We start from the raw sequence: 25,778 nt of genomic DNA, 5'->3' as shown, positions 1-25,778 counted from the left end.
CTCCTCACTTCTTCCCGGACGGGGCGCCTGGGCAGAGGCGCTCCTCATTTCTTCCCGGACGGGGCGGCCGGGCAGAGGCGCTCCTCACTTCCCAGACGGGGTGGCCGGGCAGAGGCGCTCCTCACTTCTTCCCGGACAGGGCGGCCGGGCAGAGGCGCTCCTCACTTCTTCCCGGACGGGGCGGCCGGGCAGAGGCGCTCCTCACTTCTTCCCGGACGGGGCGGCCGGGCAGAGGCGCTCCTCACTTCTTCCCGGACGGGGCGGCCGGGCAGAGGCGCTCCTCACTTCTTCCCGGACGGGGCGGCCGGGCAGAGGCGCTCCTCACTTCTTCCCGGACGGGGCGGCCGGGCAGAGGCGCTCCTCACTTCTTCCCGGACGGGGCGGCCGGGCAGAGGCGCTCCTCACTTCTTCCCGGACGGGGCGGCCGGGCAGAGGCGCTCCTCACTTCTTCCCGGACGGGGCGGCCGGGCAGAGGCGCTGCTCACCTCCCAGACGGGGCGCCCGGGGCAGAGGCGCTCCTCACCTCCCAGACGGGGCGGCCGGGCAGAGGGGCTCCTCACTTCCCAGACGGTGGGTGGCCGGGCAGAGGCGCTCCTCACTTCTTCCCGGATGGGGCGCCCGGGCAGAGGCACTCCTCATTTCTTCCCGAACGGGGCGGCCGGGCAGAGGCGCTCCTCACTTCCCAGACGGGGTGGCCGGGTAGAGGCGCTCCTCACTTCTTCCCGGACGGGGGCGGCCGGGCAGAGGCGCTCCTCACCTCTTCCCGGACGGGGCGGCCGGGCAGAGGCGCTTCTCACTTCCTCCCGGACGGGGCGGCCGGGCAGAGGCGCTCCTCACCTCCCAGACGATGGGAGGCCGGGCAGAGGCGCTCCTCACTTCCCAGACGATGGGTGGCCGGGCAGAGGCGCTCCTCACTTCCCAGACGGGGCGGCCGGGCAGAGGCGCTCCTCACTTCCCAGACAGGGTGGCCGGGCAGAGGCGCTCCTCACTTCCCAGACGATGGGTGTCCGGGCAGAGGCGCTCCTCACTTCCCAGACGGGGCGGCCGGGCAGAGGCGCTCCTCACTTCCCAGACGGTGGGTGGCCGGGCAGAGGCGCTCCTCACTTCCCAGACGGTGGGTGGCCGGGCAGAGGCGCTCCTCACTTCCCAGACGGTGGGTGGCCGGGCAGAGGCGCTCCTCACTTCCCAGACGGTGGGTGGCCGGGCAGAGGCGCTCCTCACTTCCCAGACGGTGGGTGGCCGGGCAGAGGCGCTCCTCACTTCCCAGACGGTGGGTGGCCGGGCAGAGGCGCTCCTCACTTCCCAGACGGTGGGTGGCCGGGCAGAGGCGCTCCTCACTTCTTCCCGGATGGGGCGGCAGGGCAGAGGCTCTCCTCACTTCTTCCCGGATGGGGCGCCCGGGCAGAGGCACTCCTCATTTCTTCCCGGACGGGGCGGCCAGGCAGAGGCGCTCCTCACTTCCCAGACGGGGCGGCCGGGCAGAGGCGCTCCTCACTTCCTCCCGGACGGGGCGGCCGGGCAGAGGCGCTCCTCACTTCCTCCCGGACGGGGCGGCCGGGCAGAGGCGCTCCTCACTTCTTCCCGGACGGGGCGGCCGGGCAGAGGCGCTCCTCACTTCTTCCCGGACGGGGCGGCCGGGCAGAGGCGCTCCTCACTTCCTCCCGGACGGGGCGGCCGGGCAGAGGCGCTCCTCACCTCCCAGACGATGGGAGGCCGGGCAGAGGCGCTCCTCACTTCCCAGACGATGGGTGGCCGGGCAGAGGCGCTCCTCACTTCCCAGACGGGGCGGCCGGGCAGAGGCGCTCCTCACTTCCCAGACGGGGCGGCCGGGCAGAGGTGCTCCTCACTTCCCAGACGATGGGTGGCCGGGCAGAGGCGCTCCTCACTTCCCAGATGATGGGTGGCCGGGCAGAGGCGCTCCTCACTTCCCAGACGGTGGGTGGCCGGGCAGAGGCGCTCCTCACTTCCCAGGCGGTGGGTGGCCGGGCAGAGGCGCTCCTCACTTCCCGGACGGTGGGTGGCCGGGCAGAGGCGCTCCTCACTTCCCGGACGGTGGGTGGCCGGGCAGAGGCGCTCCTCACTTCCCGGACGGTGGGTGGTCGGGCAGAGGCGCTCCTCACTTCCCGGACGGTGGGTTGCCGGGCAGAGGCGCTCCTCACTTCCCGGACGGTGGGTGGCCGGGCAGAGGCGCTCCTCACTTCCCAGACAGGGCGGCCGGGCAGAGGCGCTCCTCACTTCCCAGACGATGGGTGGCCGGGCAGAGGCACTCCTCACTTCTTCCCGGATGGGGCGGCCGGGCAGAGGCACTCCTCACTTCTTCCCGGATGGGGCGCCCGGGCAGAGGCGCTCCTCATTTCTTCCCGGACGGGGCGGCCGGGCAGAGGCGCTCCTCACTTCTTCCCGGACGGGGCGCCTGGGCAGAGGCGCTCCTCATTTCTTCCCGGATGGGGCGGCCGGGCAGAGGCGCTCCTCACTTCCCAGATGGGGTGGCCGGGCAGAGGCGCTCCTCACTTCTTCCCGGACGGGGCGGCGGGGCAGAGGCGCTCCTCACTTCTTCCCGGACGGGGCGGCCGGGCAGAGGCGCTCCTCACTTCTTCCCGGACGGGGCGGCCGGGCAGAGGCGCTCCTCACTTCTTCCCGGACGGGGCGGCCGGGCAGAGGCGCTCCTCACTTCTTCCCGGACGGGGCGGCCGGGCAGAGGCGCTCCTCACTTCTTCCCGGACGGGGCGGCCGGGCAGAGGCGCTCCTCACTTCTTCCCGGACGGGGCGGCCGGGCAGAGGCGCTCCTCACTTCTTCCCGGACGGGGCGGCCGGGCAGAGGCGCTCCTCACTTCTTCCCGGACGGGGCGGCCGGGCAGAGGCGCTCCTCACTTCTTCCCGGACGGGGCGGCCGGGCAGAGGCGCTGCTCACCTCCCAGACGGGGCGGCCGGGCAGAGGCGCTCCTCACCTCCCAGACGGGGCGGCCGGGCAGAGGCGCTCCTCACTTCCCAGACGGGGCGGCCGGGCAGAGGGGCTCCTCACTTCCCAGATGGTGGGTGGCCGGGCAGAGGCGCTCCTCACTTCTTCCCGGATGGGGCGGCCGGGCAGAGGCGCTCCTCACTTCTTCCCGGATGGGGCGCCCGGGCAGAGGCACTCCTCATTTCTTCCCGAACGGGGCGGCCGGGCAGAGGCGCTCCTCACTTCCCAGACGGGGTGGCCGGGTAGAGGCGCTCCTCACTTCTTCCCGGACGGGGGCGGCCGGGCAGAGGCGCTCCTCACCTCTTCCCGGACGGGGCGGCCGGGCAGAGGCGCTTCTCACTTCCTCCCGGACGGGGCGGCCGGGCAGAGGCGCTCCTCACCTCCCAGACGATGGGAGGCCGGGCAGAGGCGCTCCTCACTTCCCAGACGATGGGTGGCCGGGCAGAGGCGCTCCTCACTTCCCAGACGGGGCGGCCGGGCAGAGGCGCTCCTCACTTCCCAGACAGGGTGGCCGGGCAGAGGCGCTCCTCACTTCCCAGACGATGGGTGTCCGGGCAGAGGCGCTCCTCACTTCCCAGACGGGGCGGCCGGGCAGAGGCGCTCCTCACTTCCCAGACGGTGGGTGGCCGGGCAGAGGCGCTCCTCACTTCCCAGACGGTGGGTGGCCGGGCAGAGGCGCTCCTCACTTCCCAGACGGTGGGTGGCCGGGCAGAGGCGCTCCTCACTTCCCAGACGGTGGGTGGCCGGGCAGAGGCGCTCCTCACTTCCCAGACGGTGGGTGGCCGGGCAGAGGCGCTCCTCACTTCCCAGACGGTGGGTGGCCGGGCAGAGGCGCTCCTCACTTCTTCCCGGATGGGGCGGCCGGGCAGAGGCGCTCCTCACTTCTTCCAGGATGGGGCGCCCGGGCAGAGGCACTCCTCATTTCTTCCCGGACGGGGCGGCCAGGCAGAGGCGCTCCTCACTTCCCAGACGGGGTGGCCGGGTAGAGGCGCTCCTCACTTCTTCCCGGACGGGGGCGGCCGGGCAGAGGCGCTCCTCACCTCTTCCCGGACGGGGCGGCCGGGCAGAGGCGCTTCTCACTTCCTCCCGGACGGGGCGGCCGGGCAGAGGCGCTCCTCACCTCCCAGACGATGGGAGGCCGGGCAGAGGCGCTCCTCACTTCCCAGACGATGGGTGGCTGGGCAGAGGCGCTCCTCACTTCCCGGACGGGGCGGCCGGGCAGAGGCGCTCCTCACTTCTTCCCGGACGGGGCGGCCGGGCAGAGGCGCTCCTCACTTCTTCCCGGACGGGGCGGCCGGGCAGAGGCGCTCCTCACTTCTTCCCGGACGGGGCGGCCGGGCAGAGGCGCTCCTCACTTCTTCCCGGACGGGGCGGCCGGGCAGAGGCGCTCCTCACTTCTTCCCGGACGGGGCGGCCGGGCAGAGGCGCTCCTCACTTCTTCCCGGACGGGGCGGCCGGGCAGAGGCGCTCCTCACTTCTTCCCGGACGGGGCGGCCGGGCAGAGGCGCTCCTCACTTCTTCCCGGACGGGGCGGCCGGGCAGAGGCGCTGCTCACCTCCCAGACGGGGCGGCCGGGCAGAGGCGCTCCTCACCTCCCAGACGGGGCGCCCGGGCAGAGGCGCTCCTTACTTCCCAGACGGGGCGGCCGGGCAGAGGGGCTCCTCACTTCCCAGACGGTGGGTGGCCGGGCAGAGGCGCTCCTCACTTCTTCCCGGATGGGGCGGCCGGGCAGAGGCGCTCCTCACTTCTTCCCGGATGGGGCGCCCGGGCAGAGGCGCTCCTCATTTCTTCCCGAACGGGGCGGCCGGGCAGAGGCGCTCCTCACTTCCCAGACGGGGTGGCCGGGTAGAGGCGCTCCTCACTTCTTCCCGGACGGGGGCAGCCGGGCAGAGGCGCTCCTCACCTCTTCCCGGACGGGGCGGCCGGGCAGAGGCGCTTCTCACTTCCTCCCGGACGGGGCGGCCGGGCAGAGGCGCTCCTCACCTCCCAGACGATGGGAGGCCGGGCAGAGGCGCTCCTCACTTCCCAGATGATGGGTGGCCGGGCAGAGGCGCTCCTCACTTCCCAGACGGGGCGGCCGGGCAGAGGCGCTCCTCACTTCCCAGACAGGGTGGCCGGGCAGAGGCGCTCCTCACTTCCCAGACGATGGGTGTCCGGGCAGAGGCGCTCCTCACTTCCTAGACGGGGCGGCCGGGCAGAGGCGCTCCTCACTTCCCAGACGGTGGGTGGCCGGGCAGAGGCGCTCCTCACTTCCCAGATGGTGGGTGGCCGGGCAGAGGCGCTCCTCACTTCCCAGACGGTGGGTGGCCGGGCAGAGGCGCTCCTCACTTCCCAGACGGTGGGTGGCCGGGCAGAGGCGCTCCTCACTTCCCAGACGGTCGGTGGCCGGGCAGAGGCGCTCCTCACTTCCCAGACGGTGGGTGGCCGGGCAGAAGCGCTCCTCACTTCCCAGACGGTGGGTGGCCGGGCAGAGGCGCTCCTCACTTCTTCCCGGATGGGGCGGCCGGGCAGAGGCGCTCCTCACTTCTTCCCGGATGGGGCGCCCGGGCAGAGGCACTCCTCATTTCTTCCCGGACGGGGCGGCCAGGCAGAGGCGCTCCTCACTTCCCAGACGGGGTGGCCGGGTAGAGGCGCTCCTCACTTCTTCCCGGACGGGGGCGGCCGGGCAGAGGCGCTCCTCACCTCTTCCCGGATGGGGCGGCCGGGCAGAGGCGCTTCTCACTTCCTCCCGGACGGGGCGGCCGGGCAGAGGCGCTCCTCACCTCCCAGACGATGGGAGGCCGGGCAGAGGCGCTCCTCACTTCCCAGACGATGGGTGGCTGGGCAGAGGCGCTCCTCACTTCCCAGACGGGGCGGCCGGGCAGAGGCGCTCCTCACTTCCCAGACAGGGTGGCCGGGCAGAGGCGCTCCTCACTTCCCAGACGATGGGTGTCCGGGCAGAGGCGCTCCTCACTTCCCAGACGGGGCGGCCGGGCAGAGGCGCTCCTCACTTCCCAGACGGTGGGTGGCCGGGCAGAGGCGCTCCTCACTTCCCAGACGGTGGGTGGCCGGGCAGAGGCGCTCCTCACTTCCCAGACGGTGGGTGGCCGGGCAGAGGCGCTCCTCACTTCCCAGACGGTGGGTGGCCGGGCAGAGGCGCTCCTCACTTCCCAGACGGTGGGTGGCCGGGCAGAGGCGCTCCTCACTTCCCAGACGGTGGGTGGCCGGGCAGAGGCGCTCCTCACTTCCCAGACGGTGGGTGGCCGGGCAGAGGCGCTCCTCACTTCCCAGACGGGGCGGCCGGGCAGAGGTGCTCCTCACCTCCCAGACGGGGCGGCCGGGCAGAGGCGCTCCCCACCTTCCAGATGGGGCGGCGGCCGGGCAGGGGCTGCAATCCTAGCACCCTGGCAGGCCAAGGCAGGCGGCCGGGGGGTAGAGGCTGCCGCGAGGCCAGACCACGCCACTGCACTCCAGCCCGGGCAACACCGAGCACTGGGTGAGCGAGACTCCGTCTGTAGTCGCAGTACCTCGGGAGGCTGAGGCGGGCAGAGCACTCGGCGTCAGGAGCTGGCGACCAGCGTGTCCAAGATGGCGAACGCGTGCCTGCATCCAAAGGAGAAAAGGCAGGCAGCGGTGGCGCGCGCCGGCAGTCCCAGGCAGTTTGCGGCGCGGGCAGCAGAGTAGGTTGTAGCCTGGGCCAGAGAGGGAAAGAAAGAAAGAAAGAAAGAAAGAAAGAAAGAGAGAGAGAGAGAGAGAGAGAGAGGGAGGGAGGGAGGGAGGGAGGGAGGAAGGAAGGAAGGAAGGAAGGAAGGAAGGAGGGATTTGACCCCTTTTCTCAAAGGACTTGTACACTGGGTCTTTATCACATTTTTTATGTGGACATATTCTCCTTCTCTATAGTCATATGACTAAGGTTGGCAAATGAGATCAAAAGACAGGGAGTGTCAGCTTTTCAGGACCTCTTTATTTTGTTTTTTATTTTTTCAGACAAGGTCTTCCTCTGTCACCCGTGTTGAAATGCAGTGACATGATCATGGCTCACTGCAGCCTCAACTATTCAGGCTCAAGTGATCCTCCTGCCTTGGCCTCCTGAGTAGCTGGGACCACAGGTGTGCACCATCATACCTGACTAATTTAAAAAAACTTTTTTGTAGAGACAGGGTCTCCCTGTGTTGCCCAGGCTCGTCTTGAACTCTGGGGCTCAGAGATCCTGCCACCTCGGTCTCCCAAAGTTCTGGGATTATAGGCGTAAGCCACCATGCCCGGCCTCAGTATCTCTTTAAAAGATACTTGTCACATGACATTTGTATCCTTCTTCCTTACCCCCTCTATCTTAGAGCCCCAAATATGAACATAATGGCCAGAACTCTAGAAGCTATCTTGCAGCATGAAACAGAATAGTAAGCATGACAGATTGACATTCAAAAGAAAACTGAATCCCTGAAGATCCCTGAGGCACCAGATTAACTCTGAATTATTTATTACTTTGTTTTTAATTAGAAAAGTAACTTAAGCTGTTTTAATTTTATTAACTGCTACATAAAGCAAATCATAGATCTAACTGATAAAACTTTTATTTACTTAGTTTTTAAAAGTACAAGTTTGTTAAGTGCTGTACATATATTACGTCATTTAGTCCTTACAAATCTCCCATAAATGTTACTATTTCCGTATTATAAATTAATAAACTAAAACATACGTAAATAGTGTATCCAAGGTCACACAACTAGTTAGAGATGGACACTCAAACCTAGGTCAGGCTGGCTACAAAATCTTTGTTTTTAACATAACACAAAACAGAACAGGTTTCAAATACGCCAGTGGGAAGCCCACTGGGAAGCTTTGGGAAAGGAAACCAGTAATTAGACTTTCATTTTTCTGATCTTTATGACACGACCATTCTTTAGCCTTTATATATTCATTTCATCTAAACCCCCTTATACTAATGCCATATTCAACAAACAACTTTCCAACTTTGATATAAATCCCACTATAGCTATGCCTGGATCGCAAGGATTTTCGGTACATAAAATAATAAATTTGACTTCCAGTATCTACTTGATTTTAGTGTTAGGTTTCATTATGGAGGTCTCCTGGGGTTTGACTACCCCTAGGCACTAAGAAGAACAAGGCTCTGTGTTTTCAAAAAGAGAAGGGGATCCAATCAGCTTCTACATTAGTCATAACAATGCCACTTCCATTTTCATTCCTGTATACTTATTCATTTTTTCACTGTAGTAGAGAAATGATAGAAATGGGGAGATAATGATCTAAAAGAAGGAAATCAGCTAATACTGGAATGTGATTAAGCAAACTTACACTGAAAAATAAGATTCTGGTCACCACCCCTCTCACTACAAGGACACTCTTTTCTTCTACTAGGGTGAAGAGGAAAAAGTCACACAGCCCACCTGGAAGCCTAGGTGCCAGAAAAAGGACAGGGCAAATAAAACAAAAGAAATGGAAATTTCACTAGCGCTCTGGAGGCTAACAAGGTACAAGGGTAAAAAGGAATAAAAATATATTTTTTAAAAAGGCCATTGAGCATAAGGGCCATGCAATGAAAAAAAACATACAGAGAGAAAACAAAACAGAGCAAAAACAAGGAGGAAAGGGGAATTGCATTAATATCAACAGGTAGGAAACTCTTTTTTTTTTTTTGAGATGAAGTCTTGCTCTGTTCCCCAGGCCGGAGTGCAGTGATGCGATCTTGGCTCACTGCAAGCTCCGCCTCCCGGGTTCACACCATTCTTCTGCCTCAGCCTCCAGAGTAGCAGGGATTACACGCGCCCACCACCATGCCCGGCTAATTTTTTTTTGTATTTTTAGTACAGACAGGGTTTCACCATGTTAGCCAGGATGGTCTCGATTTCCTGACCTAATGATCCACCCACCTCGGCCTCCCAAAGTGCTGGGATTACAGGGGTGAGCCACCACGCCCAGCCAGGAAACTCTTAAACTCAGAATGGTATTTACAAAATTAATACTCAATAAAATATATCTCAATTGGACATATTAAATAAAAAGAAATCTCCCAAATACATAAAGTCAACTGTTTATGAAGTTCACTTGAGAAACGAAAATTACACTCTCTCAAATCTCCAAACAGAATAAGAAATGATAAATAAATTATCAAACAAGTAGCAGTTGCTTACTGCTAGAAGATTAAAAGTTCCCTACAGCTATAAGTTAAAAAGCCTTATAAAAGGCTCTTGAACTCAAATAAATATCTAAGCATTAAACTTCATGATGCTGTCCTGAATGTAGACAAGGATTTCCTCCTAAATGCCAAAAATAATAAGGTAATATGCCTAGTGTATTATTGGCATAATTTTGTATCTTTAAATAAAATTTACTTAAGTTTTTAAAAATACAGGTTTCTAAGTTTTTTAAATTATAATTTAAATATGTAATTTGGTACAACAATATTAAGAACATAGTCCATCTTGAATTAATTTTTGTATAAGGTGTAAGGAAGGGATCCAGTTTCAGCTTTCTACATATGGCTAGCCAGTTTTCCCAGCACCATTTATTAAATAGGGAATCCTTTCCCCATTTCTTGTTTTTGTCAGGTTTGTCAAAGATCAGATAGTTGTAGCTATGCAGCATCATTTCTGAGGGCTCTGTTCTGTTCCATTGATCTATGTCTCTGTGGTGGTACCAGTACCATGCTGTTTTGGTTACTGTAGCCTTGTAGTATAGTTTAAAGTCAGGTAGCGTGATGCCTCCAGCTTTGTTCTTTTGGCTTAGGATTGACTTGGCGATGCGGGCTCTTTTTTGGTTCCATATGAACTTTAAAATAGTTTTTTCCAATTCTGTGAAGAAAGTCATTGGTAGCTTGATGGGGATGGCATTGAATCTATAAATTACCTTGGGCAGTATGGCCATTTTCACGATATTGATTCTTCCAACCCATGAGCATGGAATGTTCTTCCATTTGTTTGTATCCTCTTTTATTTCATTGAGCAGTGGTTTGTAGTTCTCCTTGAAGAGGTCCTTCACATCCCTTGTAAGTTGGATTCCTAGGTATTTTATTCTCTTTGAAGCAATTGTGAATGGGAGTTCACTCATGATTTGGCTCTCTGTTTGTCTGTTATTGGTGTACAAGAATGCTTGTGATTTTTGTACATTAATTTTGTATCCTGAGACTTTGCTGAAGTTGCTAATCAGCTTAAGGAGATTTTGGGCTGAGACAATGGGGTTTTCTAGATATACAATCATGTCATCTGCAAACAGGGACAATTTGACTTCCTCTTTTCCTAATTGAATACCCTTTATTTCCTTCTCCTGCCTGATTGCTCTGGCCAGAACTTCCAGCACTATGTTGAATAGGAGCGGTGACAGAGGGCATCCCTGTCTTGTGCCAGTTTTCAGAGGGAATGCTTCCAGTTTTTGCCCATTCAGTATGATATTGGCTGTGGGTTTGTCGTAGATAGCTCTTATTATTTTGAGATACGTCCCATCGATACCTAATTTATTGAGAGTTTTTAGCATGAAGGGTTGTTGAATTTTGTCAAAGGCCTTTTCTGCATCTATTGAGATAATCATGTGGTTTTTGTCTTTGGTTCTGTTTATATGCTGGATTACATTTATTGATTTGCGTATGTTGAACCAGCCTTGCATCCCAGGGATGAAGCCCACTTGATCATGGTGGATAAGCTTTTTGATGTGCTGCTGGATTCGGTTTGCCAGTATTTTATTGAGGATTTTTGCATCAATGTTCATCAAGGATATTGGTCTGAAATTCTCTTTTTCGGTTAAGTCTCTGCCAGGTTTTGGTATCAGGATGATGCTGGCTTCGTAAAATGTGTTAGGGAGGATTCCCTCTTTTTCTATCGATTGGAATAGTTTCAGAAGGAATGGTACCAGTTCCTCCTTGTACCTCTGGTAGAATTCAGCTGTGAATCCATCAGGTCCTGGACTCTTTTTGGTTGGTAAGCTATTGATTATTGCCACAATTTCAGAACCTGTTATTGGTCTATTCAGAGATTCAACTTCTTCCTGGTTTAGTCTTGGGAGGGTGTATTTGTCGAGGAATTTATCCATTTCTTCTAGATTTTCTAGTTTATTTGCATAGAGGTGTTTGTAGTATTCTCTGATGGTAGATTGTATTTCTGTGGGATCGGTGGTGATATCCCCTTTTTCGTTTTTTATTGCATCTATTTGATTCTTCTCTCTTTTCTTCTTTATTAGTCTTGCTAGCGGTCCATCAATTTTGTTGATCTTTTCAAAAAACCAGCTCCTGGATTCATTAATTTTTTGAAGGGTTTTTTGTGTCTCTATTTCCTTCAGTTCTGCTCTGATTTTAGTTATTTCTAGCCTTCTGCTAGCTTTTGAATGTGTTTGCTCTTGCTTTTCTAGTTCTTTTAATTGTGATGTTAGGGTGTCAATTTTGGATCTTTCCTGCTTTCTCTTGTGGGCATTTAGTGCTATAAATTTCCCTCTACACACTGCTTTGAACGTGTCCCAGAGATTCTGGTATGTTGTGTCTTTGTTCTCGTTGGTTTCAAAGAACATCTTTATTTCTGCCTTCATTTCATTATGTACCCAATAGTCATTCAGGAGCAGGTTGTTCAGTTTCCATGTAGTTGAGCGGTTTTGACTGAGTTTCTTAATCCTGAGTTCTAGTTTGATTGCACTGTGGTCTGAGAGACAGTTTGTTATAATCTCTGTTCTTTTACATTTGCTGAGAAGAGCTTTACTTCCAACTATGTGGTCAATTTTGGAATAGGTGCGGTGTGGTGCTGAAAAAAATGTATATTCTGTTGATTTGGGGTGGAGAGTTCTGTAGATGTCTATTAGGTCCACTTTATGTAGAGCTGAGTTCAATTCCTGGATATCCTTGTTAACTTTCTGTCTCGTTGATCTGTCTAATGCTGACAGTGGGGTGTTAAAATCTCCCATTATTATTGTGTGGGAGTTTAAGTCCCTTTGTAGGTCACTGAGGACTTGCTTTATGAATCTGGGTGCTCCTGTGTTGGGTGCATATATATTTAGGATAGTTAGCTCTTCTTGTTGAATTGATCCCTTTACCATTATGTAATGGCCTTCTTTGTCTCTTTTGATCTTTGTTGGCTTAAAGTCTATTTTATCAGAGACTAGGATTGCAACCCCTGCCTTTTTTTGTTTTCCAGTTGCTTGATAGATCTTCCTCCATCCCTTTATTTTGAGTCTATGTGTGTCTCTGCACGTGAGATGGGTTTCCTGAATACAGCACACTGATGGGTCCTGACTCCTTATCCAGTTTGCCAGTCTGTGTCTTTTGATTGGAGCATTTAGCCCATTTACATTTAACGTGAATATTGTTATGTGTGAATCTGATCCTGTCATTATGATGTTAGTTGGTTATTTTGCTCGTTAGTTGCTATAGTTTCTTCCTAGCCTCGATGGTCTTTACAATTTGGCATGTTTTTGCAGGGGCTGGTACCGGTTGTTCCTTTCCATGTTTAGTGCTTCCTTCAGGAGCTCTTTTAGGGCAGGCCTGGTTGTGACAAAATCACTCAGCGTTTGCTTGTCTGTAAAGTATTTTATTTCTCCTTCACTTATGAAGCTTAGTTTGGCGGGATAGGAAATTCTGGGCTGAAAATTCTTTTCTTTAAGAATGTTGAATATCGGCCCCCACTCTCTTCTGGCTTGTAGAGTTTCTGCTGAGAGATCAGCTGTTAGTCTGATGGGCTTCCCTTTGTGGGTAACCCGACCTTTCTCTCTGGCTGCCCTTAACATTTTTTCCTTCATTTCAACTTTGGTGAATCTGACAATTATGTGTCTTGGAGTTGCCCTTCTCGAGGAGTATCTTTGTGGCGTTCTCTGTATTAAAGACTTATATGTTAGACCTAAAACCATTAAAATCCTACAAGAAAACCTAGGCAATACCATTCAGGTCATAGGCGTGGGCAAGGACTTCATGTCTAAAACACCAAAAGCAATGGCAACAAAAGCCAAAATCGACAAATGGGATCTCATTAAACTAAAGAGCTTCTGCACAGCAAAAGAAACTATCATCAGAGTGAACAGGCAACCTACACAATGGGAGAAAATTTTTGCAACCTACTCATCTGACAAAGGGCTAATATCCAGAATCTACAATGAACTCAAACAAATTTACAAGAAAAAAACAAACAACCCCATCAAAAAGTGGGCAGAGGACATGAACAGACACTTCTCAAAAGAAGACATTTATGCAGCCAAAAAACACATGAAGAAATGCTCCTCATCACTGGCCATCAGAGAAATGCAAATCAAAACCACAGTGAGATACCATCTCACACCAGTTAGAATGGCCATCATTAAAAAGTCAGGAAACAACAGGTGCTGGAGAGGATGTGGAGAAATAGGAACACTTTTACACTGTTGGTGGGACTGTAAACTAGTTCAACCATTGTGGAAGTCAGTGTGGCGATTCCTCAGGGATCTCGAACTAGAAATACCATTTGACCCAGCCATCCCATTACTGGGTATATACCCAAAGGACTATAAATCATGCTGCTATAAAGACACATGCACACGTATGTTTATTGCGGCACTATTCACAATAGCAAAGAGTTGGAACCAACCCAAATGTCCAACAACGATAGACTGGATTAAGAAAATGTGGCACATATACACCATGGAATACTATGCAGCCATAAAAAATGATGAGTTCGTGTCCTTTGTAGGGACATGGATGAAACTGGAAAACATCATTCTCAGTAAACTATCGCAAGGACAAAAAACCAAACACCGCATGTTCTCACTCATAGGTGGGAATTGAACAATGAGAACTCATGGACACAGGAAGGGGAACATCACACTCCGGGGACTGTTGTGGGGTGGGGGGAGGGGGGAGGGACAGCATTAGGAGATACACCTAATGCTAAATGACGAGTTAATGGGTGCAGGAAATCAACATGGCACATGGATACATATGTAACAAAACTGCACATTGTGCACATGTACCCTAAAACCCTAAAGTATAATAAAAAAAAAAAAAAAAAAAAAAAAAAAAGAAATAGAGATTCAAAAAAAAAAAAAAAAAAAGAACATAGTACACAGATGCTAGTAAGACAATGTTTAATGTGAAAGAAAAAACTGATAGTTAAAAAAGAGAAGATAAAAACTTTCGACCTAAGATAGAGAAAGAAACAGAGGGATAGAGGGAGGGAATTACAGAGATTTATAAACTTGGATGGAAAAAACCAGATATCTTAATTTCTACTAATCTCTAACTAAAACTTAGTATTTCCTTCAAGTTTAAATGCAAGCAACAGAAGAACAGTAGTATAAATAATACTTGTGATTTTGTTGGCTAGGCACAGTGACTCACACCTGTAATCCCAGCACTTTGGGAGTCTGAAATGGGCAGGTTGCTTGAGCCAGGAACTGCTCAACCTGGGCAACATGGCAAAAGAGTGTCTTTACAAAAATACAAAAATTAGCTGAGTGTGGTGGTGTGCACCTGTAGTCCCAGCTCCTCAGGAGGCTGAAGTGGGAGAAATGACTGAGCCAGGAGGCCAAGGCTGCAGTGAGCCATGATAGAGACACTGCACTCCACTCTGGGCAGCAGAACAAAACCCTGTCTCAGAACAACAACAAACAAAACAAAACAAACTTGTGATTTTGTCATCAGTAAAAATCATATGCATTTTCATTTATTACAGCTGTTACAGTCTCTCAAAATATCATTTATGCTAATTTCTTCTTGGAAGTTACATTAGTTTCTAGACTTGCTGTTATAGCTTTTTTAATTTAATGTATTATAAAGAAGCACATATTACTATGTCACAGATTTGTTTTATTAATATTTTAGTAACTGCATTTCAGTATAATTGATTTCCTTTATTTCAGGCATTTAAAACATTCTGATAAAGGGCTTTATCAGATTGCCCAAGGGCTGTGTGGTATAAAAAGTACAAGTGTTAGGAACCTCTGATCTAAACTGTGTGGTTTAAGAAAACACATGTTTATACATGTACTTTCTGAACTATAATCCTTTTGTCAACTAGAATTTATATTCAAAGTTTATGACAGTGGTAAGGCATGGGGGACTCACGCCCGTAATTCCAGTACTTGGGGAGGCTGAGGTGGGCAGATCGCTTGAGCCCAGCAGTTTGACCCGCCTGGGCAATATAGCAAAATCTCGTGTTTGCTAAAAATACAAAAATTAACTGGGCATGGTGGTGTGTGCCTGTAGTCCCAGCTACTTGGGAGGCTGAAGTGGGAGGATTGCTTGAACCTGGGAGGCAGAGGTTGCAGTGAGCCAATAGTCGCACTTCTGCACTCCAGCCTGGGAAACAAAGCGAGACCCCATTTCAAAAAACAAAAACAGAAAAGTTTATGACAGCACTCAGATGCTTACCTTAAAAAAATACTAGAAATTCTTTTTTGTAAATTTAAAAACACTAGTTGAATTTGTTGAAAAAAAAAAACATATAAACTTACAAAAATACATTTAGTATTATAAGTACAGAGAAGAGTGAATAAATTTGTGTCTTTAGAAACCAAACTACTAGCCTTTGATTTCATCAAATGGACTGATGAGGTTAACTTCCTCTATCATCTGAAATAAAAACTAGTGCTTGAAAGCTAACATAAATAAGAACTTACAATACCAAAAATTGTTAAATTTGTTTATTTATTCAGTAATTTTATTGTCAGTGCTAAATATTACTTAGGTTTTTTGGAAAACAAAAGAAGTAAATTAGTTATAATATATAAGTTCAATATTTGTATGGTGAATGAAATTATAAAAAGACAAAGAACATACTAAATAATCCATGGAAAGCTTTTTGCACTGTTAATTATAATTTTATTTATTAAATTTCAACACTTTCCTTACCTGCCCACCGGCTACAATGGCTCCAAAGAGATGCAGTAAGCAACATTTAAGACTTTCCTTGAGATGTTCACTTTCCTGAAAACATTCTGTAAATAATAAATAAATAAATAAATAAATAAATAAATAAATAAGATTTGTCTTTCACATTATGATTTATCTTTAAGGAATGTCTGATGCAAACACAAAGAACTATTTGTGAAAAGGCTGATCTGTGTTAAAAGCCAGGGTTGATATGCATTTTGTCTTAGGAAAAGAAAAGAGAAGCCATCTACTAGATAGCATTTTAGGTATTTACGTCATCTCACTTAGTTCTCATAATTCTCCATATAAGGATATTTGGCCCCCATTTATAAATGAGGAAAAGGAAGGTCAGAAGTTAATATCTTGCCTGAAGTCACATGGCTACTAACTGACAGGGCTAGAAACTAACCCAAACCTGGCATAAAATTAGTTGTCTCTCTCTTTTTTTTTTTTTTCTCCTTTGAGATGGAGTCTCGCTGTATCGCCCAGGCTGGAGTGCAGTGGTGTGATCTCAGCACACTGCAATCTCCACCTCCCAGGTTCAAGCGATTCTCCTGCCTCAGCCTCCGGAGTACCTGGGATTACAGATGCCTGCCACCACACCCAGCTAATTTTTGTATTTTTAGTAGAGACCTCAGATGATCCACCCGTCTCAGCCTCCCAAAGTGCTAGGATTACAGGTGTGAGCCACCGCACCCAGCCCCTTGTCAGGTCTTTATGCTGCTTTTTCTTTGTCCTATGCATGTATAGCCTTTAAAAAAAATAAATAAATAATTTATAATTTTAAAAGAAAGATTACTATTGGTACCAGAATTTTAGAATATTAGCCCTGGAGTGGATCCAGGAAATCTTTTTGTCCAACTCTTTCATTTTCTAGTTGACTAATGATGGTCAATTTTTACTAACGAGAGGCGTAATAGTCTTAGTAAAGAGACATCTAGGCTGGGCGCAGTGGCTCACGCCTATAATCCCAGCACTTTGGGAGGCCGAGGCAGGCGGATCACCTGAGGTCAGGAGTTCGAGGCCAGCCTGGCCAACATGGTGAAATCCCATCTCTACTAAAAATGCAAAAATTAGCCAGGTGTGGTGGCGGGCACCTGTAATCTCAGCTACTCGGGAAGCTGAGGCAAGAGAATCTCTTGAACCCAGGAGGCAGAGGTTGCAGTGAGCTGAGATCATGCCACTGCACTCCAGCCTGGGCAACAGAGCAACACTTCATCTCAAAAAAAAAAAAAAAGTACACAGTACATATATGTACTCCTGCATCATACTTTTTTTGCTTTTTAACTTAATACATTCTGGACATTACTATATCTTTCTACTTTTTTTTTTTTGAGACAGGGTCTTACTTTATTGCCTAGGCTGGAGGGCAATCACAGCTCACTGCAGCCTTGGCTGCCTAGGCTCCCGTGATCCTCCCACCTCGGCCTCCCAGGTAGCTGGGACTACAGGCACACGCTACCATGACCATCTAATTTTTTGTTATTTTTTTTGTAGAGCCAGGATTTTGCAATGTTGTCCAGGCTGGCCTCAAACTCCTGGGCTCAGGTGATCTGCCCACCTCAGCCTCCCAAAGTGCTGGGAGTACAAGGGTGAGCCACTGCGTCAAGCCTGGACATTACTACATCTTAACAGATACACCTGCCTAATTCATTTTTTGTAATGACTAGAGGGCATACACCACTACAATGTGTTACCTTCACTTAACCAGTTCTCTACTGATAAACTGCTATGCTTTTCCCCTTTCTTTTGATGCTGTTATGAATACCCTTTTGCATATGTCATTACACACTGGGACAAGACCATAACAATAAAATTATTTCCAGTAACAAATGTTACCAAAAAGAAACAGCTTTGAGGTAACCTGGATAGAAACTTATAATTAAAAAATTAAGAAGTTCCAGCTATATCAGAATAACTGGTACTACACATGGCTTTCAGCTATAAACAACTAGAAAACTGGAGAAAATCAGTTCCAGAAACTGGGTCACAGAACTGTGATATACACACAAGAAGGAAAACAAAGTAAGCACAAGAATTACACCACAGATTCCTGTTTGGAGACACTTTCTGAACTGCTACATGGAAAGGAGGAACCCTAAAAGAACAAGCCATTTGCTGAGTTGAGGAGACAGAAATCAAAGTTCAGGGAGGCCTAGGCAACTGGAATTTGTAAAGCAGAGTACTGGAGTGGAGGAAGCTATACAGAGGAAGTGCTCCAGAAATATGCACAGGGCTCATTTTGTGTCTCAGTATCTATCCTCACACAATAGTGTGATATCCCACAAGATCGGCAAAAAACTACGAAGAAATTGTAAGCTAAGTAATTCTCTGATTTTACACAGAGCTAGAAGATGACAGCGTTCCATTCAGCCACAGTGGACACACAGAAAGATAATACATAAAAAGGACATAAAAACATATACCATGCAAACTCTCATCATAAGATTGCTGGGTGGCTATATTAGTATCTGACAAAGTAGGCAAGAAATATAATCAAGGCAAGGACTGTTATTCATGATGAAAAGTGGAACTCAATAAATATAAATAAGAAAATACAACTCAATGAGTTTAAGTTTATTGAAGTCACAAAGAGTATTTTCTCTTGCCATAATGGAAATATATTAGAAAGTAATGAAAAAAAGATTATCTGGAGACCCTTTTCATGAGATGGCATTAAAAGGAAGGTGGTCCCTGCCCCTCCCAAAGCCAAAGCCAAAGCCAAGGCTATGAAGGCCAAGAAGGCACGGCTAAAAGGCATCCACCCCACCCCCCACACACATACAGTCTGCACATCACCACCTTCTGGTGGCCCAAGACACCATGGTTCCAAAGACAGCCCAAACATCCTCAGAGGAACAGTCAGAGAAGATACAAACTTGACTACTATGCCAGCACCAAAATCCCTTTAAGGCACTAAGTCAGCCGTGAAAAAGATGACAGGAAACACTTGTGTTCACTGTAGATATCAAGCCCAACAACAGATCAGACAGGCCATGAAGAAGCTCTATTGACAATGATGTGGCCAGGTCTACACCCCAATCAGGACTGCTGGAGAGAAGGCATATGTTAGACTGCCTCCTGATTATGATGCTTTCAATATTGCCTACAAAACTGGGATCATCTAAACTGAGTCCAGCAGGGTAATTCCAAATATACACTTTTTTTCACCATAAAGAAAAAAAGGGCTGGGGGTGGAGGCTCATACCTGTAATCCTAGCACTTTGGGAGGCTGAGGCGGGTGGCTCACTTGAGGCCAGGAGTTCGAGACCAGCCTGGCCAATGTGATGAAACCCCATATACAAAAATTAGCTGGGTGTGATGGCGGGCACCTGTAATCCCAGCTACTCCAGAGGCTGAGATATGAGAATTGCTTGAACCCGGGAGGCAGAGGCTGCAGTGTGCCAAGATCACACCACTGCACCACTCCAGCCTGGGTGACAGAGTAAGACCCCGTGTCAAAAAAAAGAAAGAAAGAAAAAAGGATCTGGAAACTCCCCCAACATGTGCAGATTAAACAATACATTCCTTTTCATTTTATTAACGTAATCTTTTTTAATTGACAAATACAAATTGCATATATTTACAGTGAACAATCTGGTATTTTGAAATATGTATACATTGTGGCTAAATCAAACTAATTAACATATACATTACCTCACATACTTAACTTTTTTTGTGGTGACCTCTCTTTTAGCTACTCTCTTAGCCATTTTCAAGTATGCAATGCATTGTTACTAACTACAGTCACAATGTTATGTAGTAGCTCTCTTGAATTTATTCTGCCTAACCGAAATTTTGTATGAAATTTGACCAACATTTCCCCAATTTGAAAGTATTTTAAACCAAATAAGAAAACTTCGTTTTAACAAAATTAAAACAAACATATCAAAATCTGTGGGGCACAACTAAAGCAATGATTCATGTTCACTCTAGAAAAGAAGGTCTAAATAAAGATCTAATCAAAGATTGACCTTTCACTCTAAGAAGCTAGAAAAAGAAGAGCAATTAAGAGGAAGTTAATATTAAAGATAATAGAAAAAATAATGAAAAAGGAAACAAACAATAGAGGAAAATCAATGAAATCAAAAGCTGGTTCACTGGAAAGATCAATATAAATTTTTAAGAGACAGGGTCTCACTATGTTGCCCAGGCTGGAATGCAGTGGCTATTCATAGGCACAATCATAGCGCACTATAGCCCCGAACCCCTGGGCTAAGGTGATCCTCCTGCCTCAGCCTCCTAAGTAGCCGGGACTACAGGTATGTACCAGGATCAATATAATTTAAAAACCTCTAGCTAGACCAATCAAGAAAAAAGAAGAGAGAAAAATGTAAATTATCAAGGTCAGGAATGAAAGAGGAGACATTAATTTAAATTCCACAGATTTAAGAAGGATACATGAAGAAATACTATGAACAACTTTATGCCAATAAATTCAACACAATTTATGTGATGAAAAACACAAATTCCTTGAAAGACATGAATTATAAAAACTAACACAAGAAGAAATAGAAAATCTGAGTAGCCCTTTATCTAGCAAATAAATTTATTCCATAATTTAAAACCTTTTCACACTGGGCACAACACACATGCCTATAGTCTCAGCTACTCAGGAGGCTGAGGTGGTAAGATCACTTGAGCCCAGGAATTCAAGACGAGCCTGAGCAATATAGCAAGATTCTGTCTCAATGAAAAACAAAACAAAACCTTTCCACAAGGTAATCTCCAGGTCCAGATCTGCTGGTGAATGTTAAGAAAATCATAATAGCATTCTCAAACCAACTCTCACAGAAAATAGAGGAAAAGAGAACCCTGCCTAACTCATTTAATATGACCAGCATTGTTGTTTGAGCCACCAAATCAATAGTATTTTGTTATACCAGCCCAAGCAGACTAAGACAGATTTTGCTACAAAGAAATAGAGTGCTACTACAACAAAGACCTAAGAATACAGAAGCAGCTTTAGAACTGGGTAATGGGTAGAGGCTGGAAGAGTTTTGAGGTGCATGCTGCAAATAGGGACCTTCAGGGCAATTCTGGTGAGCTCTCAAACATAAATAAGGAGCATGTTATTGAAAACCAGTGGAAAGGTGATCCTTATTATAAAGTGGCAAAGAACTTGGCTGAACTGTGTTCTAGTGTTTTGTGGAAGGTGGAACGTGCAGCAAGCAATAAAATTGGATATTTAGCTAAGGCGATTTCTAAGCAAGTGTTGAAGGAGCAGCTTAATTTCTCCTTCTGACTGCTTATACTTAAAATGTGAGAAGACAGAAATAAACTAAAGAAGAAACTGTTAAGCACAAAAGAACCAGAAGCTGAAGATTTAGAAAATTCTCAGCCTATCCAAATGATAAAAAGCAAACAAACAGGAAAGCTTGTTCTAAAGAAAATACTGAGGGTGTGACTGATAAACACACCATGGGTATAACTAGTGGACCTAATCAGCCAGCTTAGTGAGGCCAGGAATGGATATGGGATTATACCAGAAAAGACACTACCATGTTGAACTAAAGGGGACAGAGAAAGTGGGAAGGAATGAAGGTAGACTGTTAGACTTCTTGGATTCTATAGATCAGACCACAAAGCTATTCAGTTTGAATGTGTGATAAGAAAAACTCTGAAAGCAATTCAGAGATTATGAACGCTGCCATTCCCACCAAAGATCCAGGAGGCAAGGCTATTTCCTCTTCCTTGGTTTCAAAGGGTAGGAGCACAGGTCAGGTTTCAGTGGGCCAGGATGACCTACCTAGTGCCTCAATGGTGGAGCTGCCCTCACAGACAGCATTATGGGTGGGGCCCTTGCAGAGAACTGGGGTCGGAGTGACACTGGCAACCCAGTGCACATGAAGTACAGAGTATCAACCAAAGAGGGCTATTCTCAAGCTTTAATGCCTAATAGAATTTACCTTACTAGGTTTTAGGCTTACCTGAGACCTGTCACCCCTTTATTCCTTCCACTGTCTCCCTTTTGGAATGGGAATGTGTATCCTATATCTGTTCCAACATTGTATTCTGGTTACATATAACTTGTTTTCACAGGTTTACAGCTGGAAAGGGACTTTGAGTCAGGATGAATTGTAACTTCAGTCTCACCAGTATCAGATTTAGATATTTAGATAAGATTTTGAACTTTAGACTTACAGAGTTGATGTGAGAATGAGTTAAGACATTTGGGGCTATTGAGATAAAATGGATGTATTCTGTATGTGGTAAGTACATGAATTGGGGGGGCAAGGACGGAGTGGTATAGAGTGAACTGTGTACCCCCAAAATTAATATGTGGAAGCCCTAACATCTCCCCATGTGACTGTATTGCAGACAGGGCCTTTAAAGAAGTGATTAAAGTTAAATGAGGTCATAAAAGTAGAGCCTTGATCAAAGAGAACTAGCGCCCTTGTAAGAAGAGGAAGAGACAACAGTCTTTTTCCAACATGTGAGGACACAGCAAAAAGATGACTATCTGCAAGCCACAAAGACAGATCTCATCAGAAAATAAACCCTGCTGGACTTTCCAGACTCCAGAACTGTGAGAAATGAACTTCTGTTATTTAAGCCACCCAGTCTACAGTATTTTGTTATGACAATCCAAGCAGACTAAGACAAAAACCATATAAGACATATAAGGGAAAAAATCCTAGAAACCCTTACCGTCCTTGAACAGAGATACAAAATTTTTAAACAAAAAATCAATCAAATGCAGTATTACATAAAAAGGATAATATACTATAATCCTAGCACTTTGGAAGACTGAGGAAGGAGGATCACTAGAGGCCAGGAGTTCAAGACCAGCCTGGAGGCAACACAGCAAGACCGTATCTACAAAAACATTTTGTTAAATTAGCCAGCTGATATGGTTTGGATCTATGCCCCCACCGAAATCTCATGTTCAACTGTAATCCCCAGTGTTGGAGGTGGGGCCTGGTGGGAAGTGACTGGATCATGGGGGTGGATCCTTCATGCATAATTTAGCAGCAACCCTTTGGTGCTGTTCTCATGACAGAGTTCTCATGAGATCTGGTCATTTAAAAGTGTATAGCACCTCCCAGCTTTCTCACTCTTGGTCCTGCTCCTGCTTCACCTTCTGCCTTAAGTAAAAGCTTCTGAGGCTTCCCCAGAAGCAGAGGCTGTCATGCTTCCTGTATTGTCTGCAGAACCACGAGCCAATTAAACCTCTTTTCTTTATCAATTACCCCAGTCTCAGGTATTACTTTATGGCAGTGTGGGAACGAACTAATACACTGCTTATGATGGTGCATTCCTCTAGTCCCAGCTACTTAGGAGGCTGAGGCAAGAAAATCACTTGAGCCCAGGAGTTTAAGGCTACAGTAAACTATGATTATACCATAGCACTCCCGACTGGACAACAGAGCAACACCCTGTTTCTCAAAAAAAAAAGAGAGAGACAGAGACAAATACAAGTTAATTATATAATCACAACGAAAGGTAGTTTAGGCCAGAAATATGATGTTAAATATTTGAAAATCAATCTATGTATTTTGCCAATTAACAAGCACCTCAAATAGATGTAGTAAAAGTACATTAAAAAAAAAAAAGTCAATGTCCATTCAGTAATAAAAACTATTAGCAAACTAGGGTTAAAATAAGACTTCCTCTACTTAATAAAGGGCATCTATTTTTAAAAACATATAGCTAATATCATATTTAATAGTGAAAGACTGAATTTTTTCCCTTCTACATGTGGGAACAAGGATATAAAAATCAATATACAAAAACAAATTGTATTTCTATATACTAGTTTTAAAAATGAAAAATACAATTTAAAACAAATCAGGCTGGGCATGGTGGCTCTCACCTGTAATCCCAATACTTGGAGAGGCTGAGGTGGGAGGATCACTTGAGGCCAGGAGTCTGAGACCAGCCTAGGCAACATAGTGAGACTTTGCCTCCATAAAAAGTTGTATTAGCCAGGCATGGTGGCACATGCCTGTAGTCCTAGGTATTTGGGAGGCGGAGGTGAGAGGACGACCTGAGCTCACAGTTGGAGGTTATATAGTGAGCTATGATTGCACTACTACACTCTAGCCTGAGCAACAGAATGAGACCGCATCTCTCTCCAAAAATGAATAAGATAAATCATTTACAAGCATACAAAATATACAATACTTTGGGATAAATTAACAAAATAAGCACGCAACCTATATATACAAGAGACAAAGGCTTTTATGGGATACTTTACTTCTTTTTTTTTTTTTTTTTTTTTTTTTTTAGGTTTTTTTTTTATTATTAATTTTTTTTGCACACATAAACAATAAACATTTTCTAAAAAATACATACAAACAAAAAGATGCGTATCAAACATATTAGGAAGGTTGCACATGGGGAGTCGGGGAATAAAAATGGGGGGTGGGAGTTAAAATAAATGAGAGAGGGACTTTATATGGATCAGTGATAATAACTCAATCTTCTATTTGACAAAGAAGAGGGAGAAGGAAGAGGAAGAAAAAGAAAGTGGGATAAAGGATCAGAAAGGGAGGAAAATAGAAAAAATTAGAGTATGACTCCAGGGTAGACCGGTTTTGTTGTCACTGAGTTGGTTGGTTGGTTTGTCGGCTGTATTTTTCATGCTTCGCCAAGTTGGCCAGACTGGTCTCGAACTCCTAGCCCGAAGTGATCAACCCGCCTCGCCCCCCAGAGTGCCGGGACCACAGGCGTGAGCCACCACGTCCAGCCCCCACATTGCCCCTGGCCTCCGTGGTAGACCTCCCAGACGGGGCGGCCAGGCAGAGACGCTCCTCACTTCTTCCCAGACGATGGGTGGCCGGGCAGAGGCGCTCCTCACTTCTTCTCGGACGGGGTGACCGGGCAGAGGCGCTCCTCACTTCCCAGACGATGGGTGGCCGGGCAGAGGCGCTCCTCACTTCTTCCCGGACGGGGCGGCCGGGCAGAGGCGCTCCTCACTTCCCAGACGGGGCGGCCGGGCAGAGGCGCTCCTCACTTCTTCCCGGACGGGGTGGCCGGGCAGAGGTGCTCCTCACTTCTTCCCAGACGAGGCGGCCGGGCAGAGGCGCTCCTCACTTCCCAGATGGGGCGGCCAGGCAGAGGCGCTCCTCACCTCCCAGATGATAGGTGGCCGGGCAGAGGCGATCCTCACTTCCCAGACGATGGGTGGCCGGGCAGAGGTGCTCCTCACTTCCCAGACGATGGGTGGCCGGGCAGAGGCGCTCCTCACTTCCCAGACGGGGCGGCCGGGCAGAGGCACTCCTCACTTCCCAGACGATGGGTGGCCGGGCAGAGGCGCTCCTCACTTCCCAGACGGTGGGTGGTCGGGCAGAGGCGCTCCTCACTTCCCAGATGATGGGTGGCCGGGCAGAGGTGCTCCTCACTTCCCAGACGGGGCGGCCGGGCAGAGGCGCTCCTCACTTCCCAGACGGTGGGTGGTTGGGCAGAGGCGCTCCTCACTTCCCAGACAGTGGGTGGCCGGGTAGAGGCGCTCCTCACTTCCCAGACGATGGGTGGCCGGGTAGAGGTGCTCCTCACTTCCCAGACGGGGCGGCCGGGCAGAGGCGCTCCTCACTTCCCAGACGGTGGGTGGCCGGGCAGAGGCGCTCCTCACTTCCCAGACGGTGGGTGGTCGGGCAGAGGCGCTCCTCACTTCCCAGACGGGGCGGCCGGGCAGAGGCGCTCCTCACTTCTTCCCGGACGGGGCGGCCGGGCAGAGGCGCTCCTCACTTCTTCCCGGACAGGGCGGCCGGGCAGAGGCGCTCCTCACTTCCCAGATGGGGCAGCCGGGCAGAGGCGCTCCTCACCTCCCAGACGATAGGTGGCCGGGCAGAGGCGATCCTCACTTCCCAGACGATGGGTGGCCGGGCAGAGGCGCTCCTCACTTCCCAGACGATGGGTGGCCGGGCAGAGGCGCTCCTCACTTCCCAGACGTTGGGTGGCCGGGCAGAGGCGCTCCTCACTTCCCAGACGATGGGTGGCTGGGCAGAGGTGCTCCTCACTTCCCAGACGGGGCGGCCGGGCAGAGGCGCTCCTCACTTC

General features: G+C 49.2%; 1 protein-coding gene across 2 annotated transcripts in view; it reads right to left on the bottom strand.

Moving 5' to 3' along the window:
* Window positions 1–25,778, bottom strand: part of NBEAL1 (neurobeachin like 1) — a 230,526-nt gene that overhangs the window by 141,500 nt on the left and 63,248 nt on the right. For both annotated transcript variants that reach the window (XM_055290242.2, XM_055290243.2), the window contains exon 8: window positions 15,753–15,838. In XM_055290242.2, the coding sequence (XP_055146217.1) occupies window positions 15,753–15,838 (86 nt within the window). The remainder of the gene's footprint in view (window positions 1–15,752; window positions 15,839–25,778) is intronic.

This window comes from Symphalangus syndactylus, chromosome 8 (genome assembly GCF_028878055.3).
Source record: "Symphalangus syndactylus isolate Jambi chromosome 8, NHGRI_mSymSyn1-v2.1_pri, whole genome shotgun sequence".
NCBI lineage: Eukaryota > Metazoa > Chordata > Mammalia > Primates > Hylobatidae > Symphalangus > Symphalangus syndactylus.
Note: the sequence above shows the minus strand (reverse complement) of the source record. Positions and strands in the feature narration are given on the sequence as shown.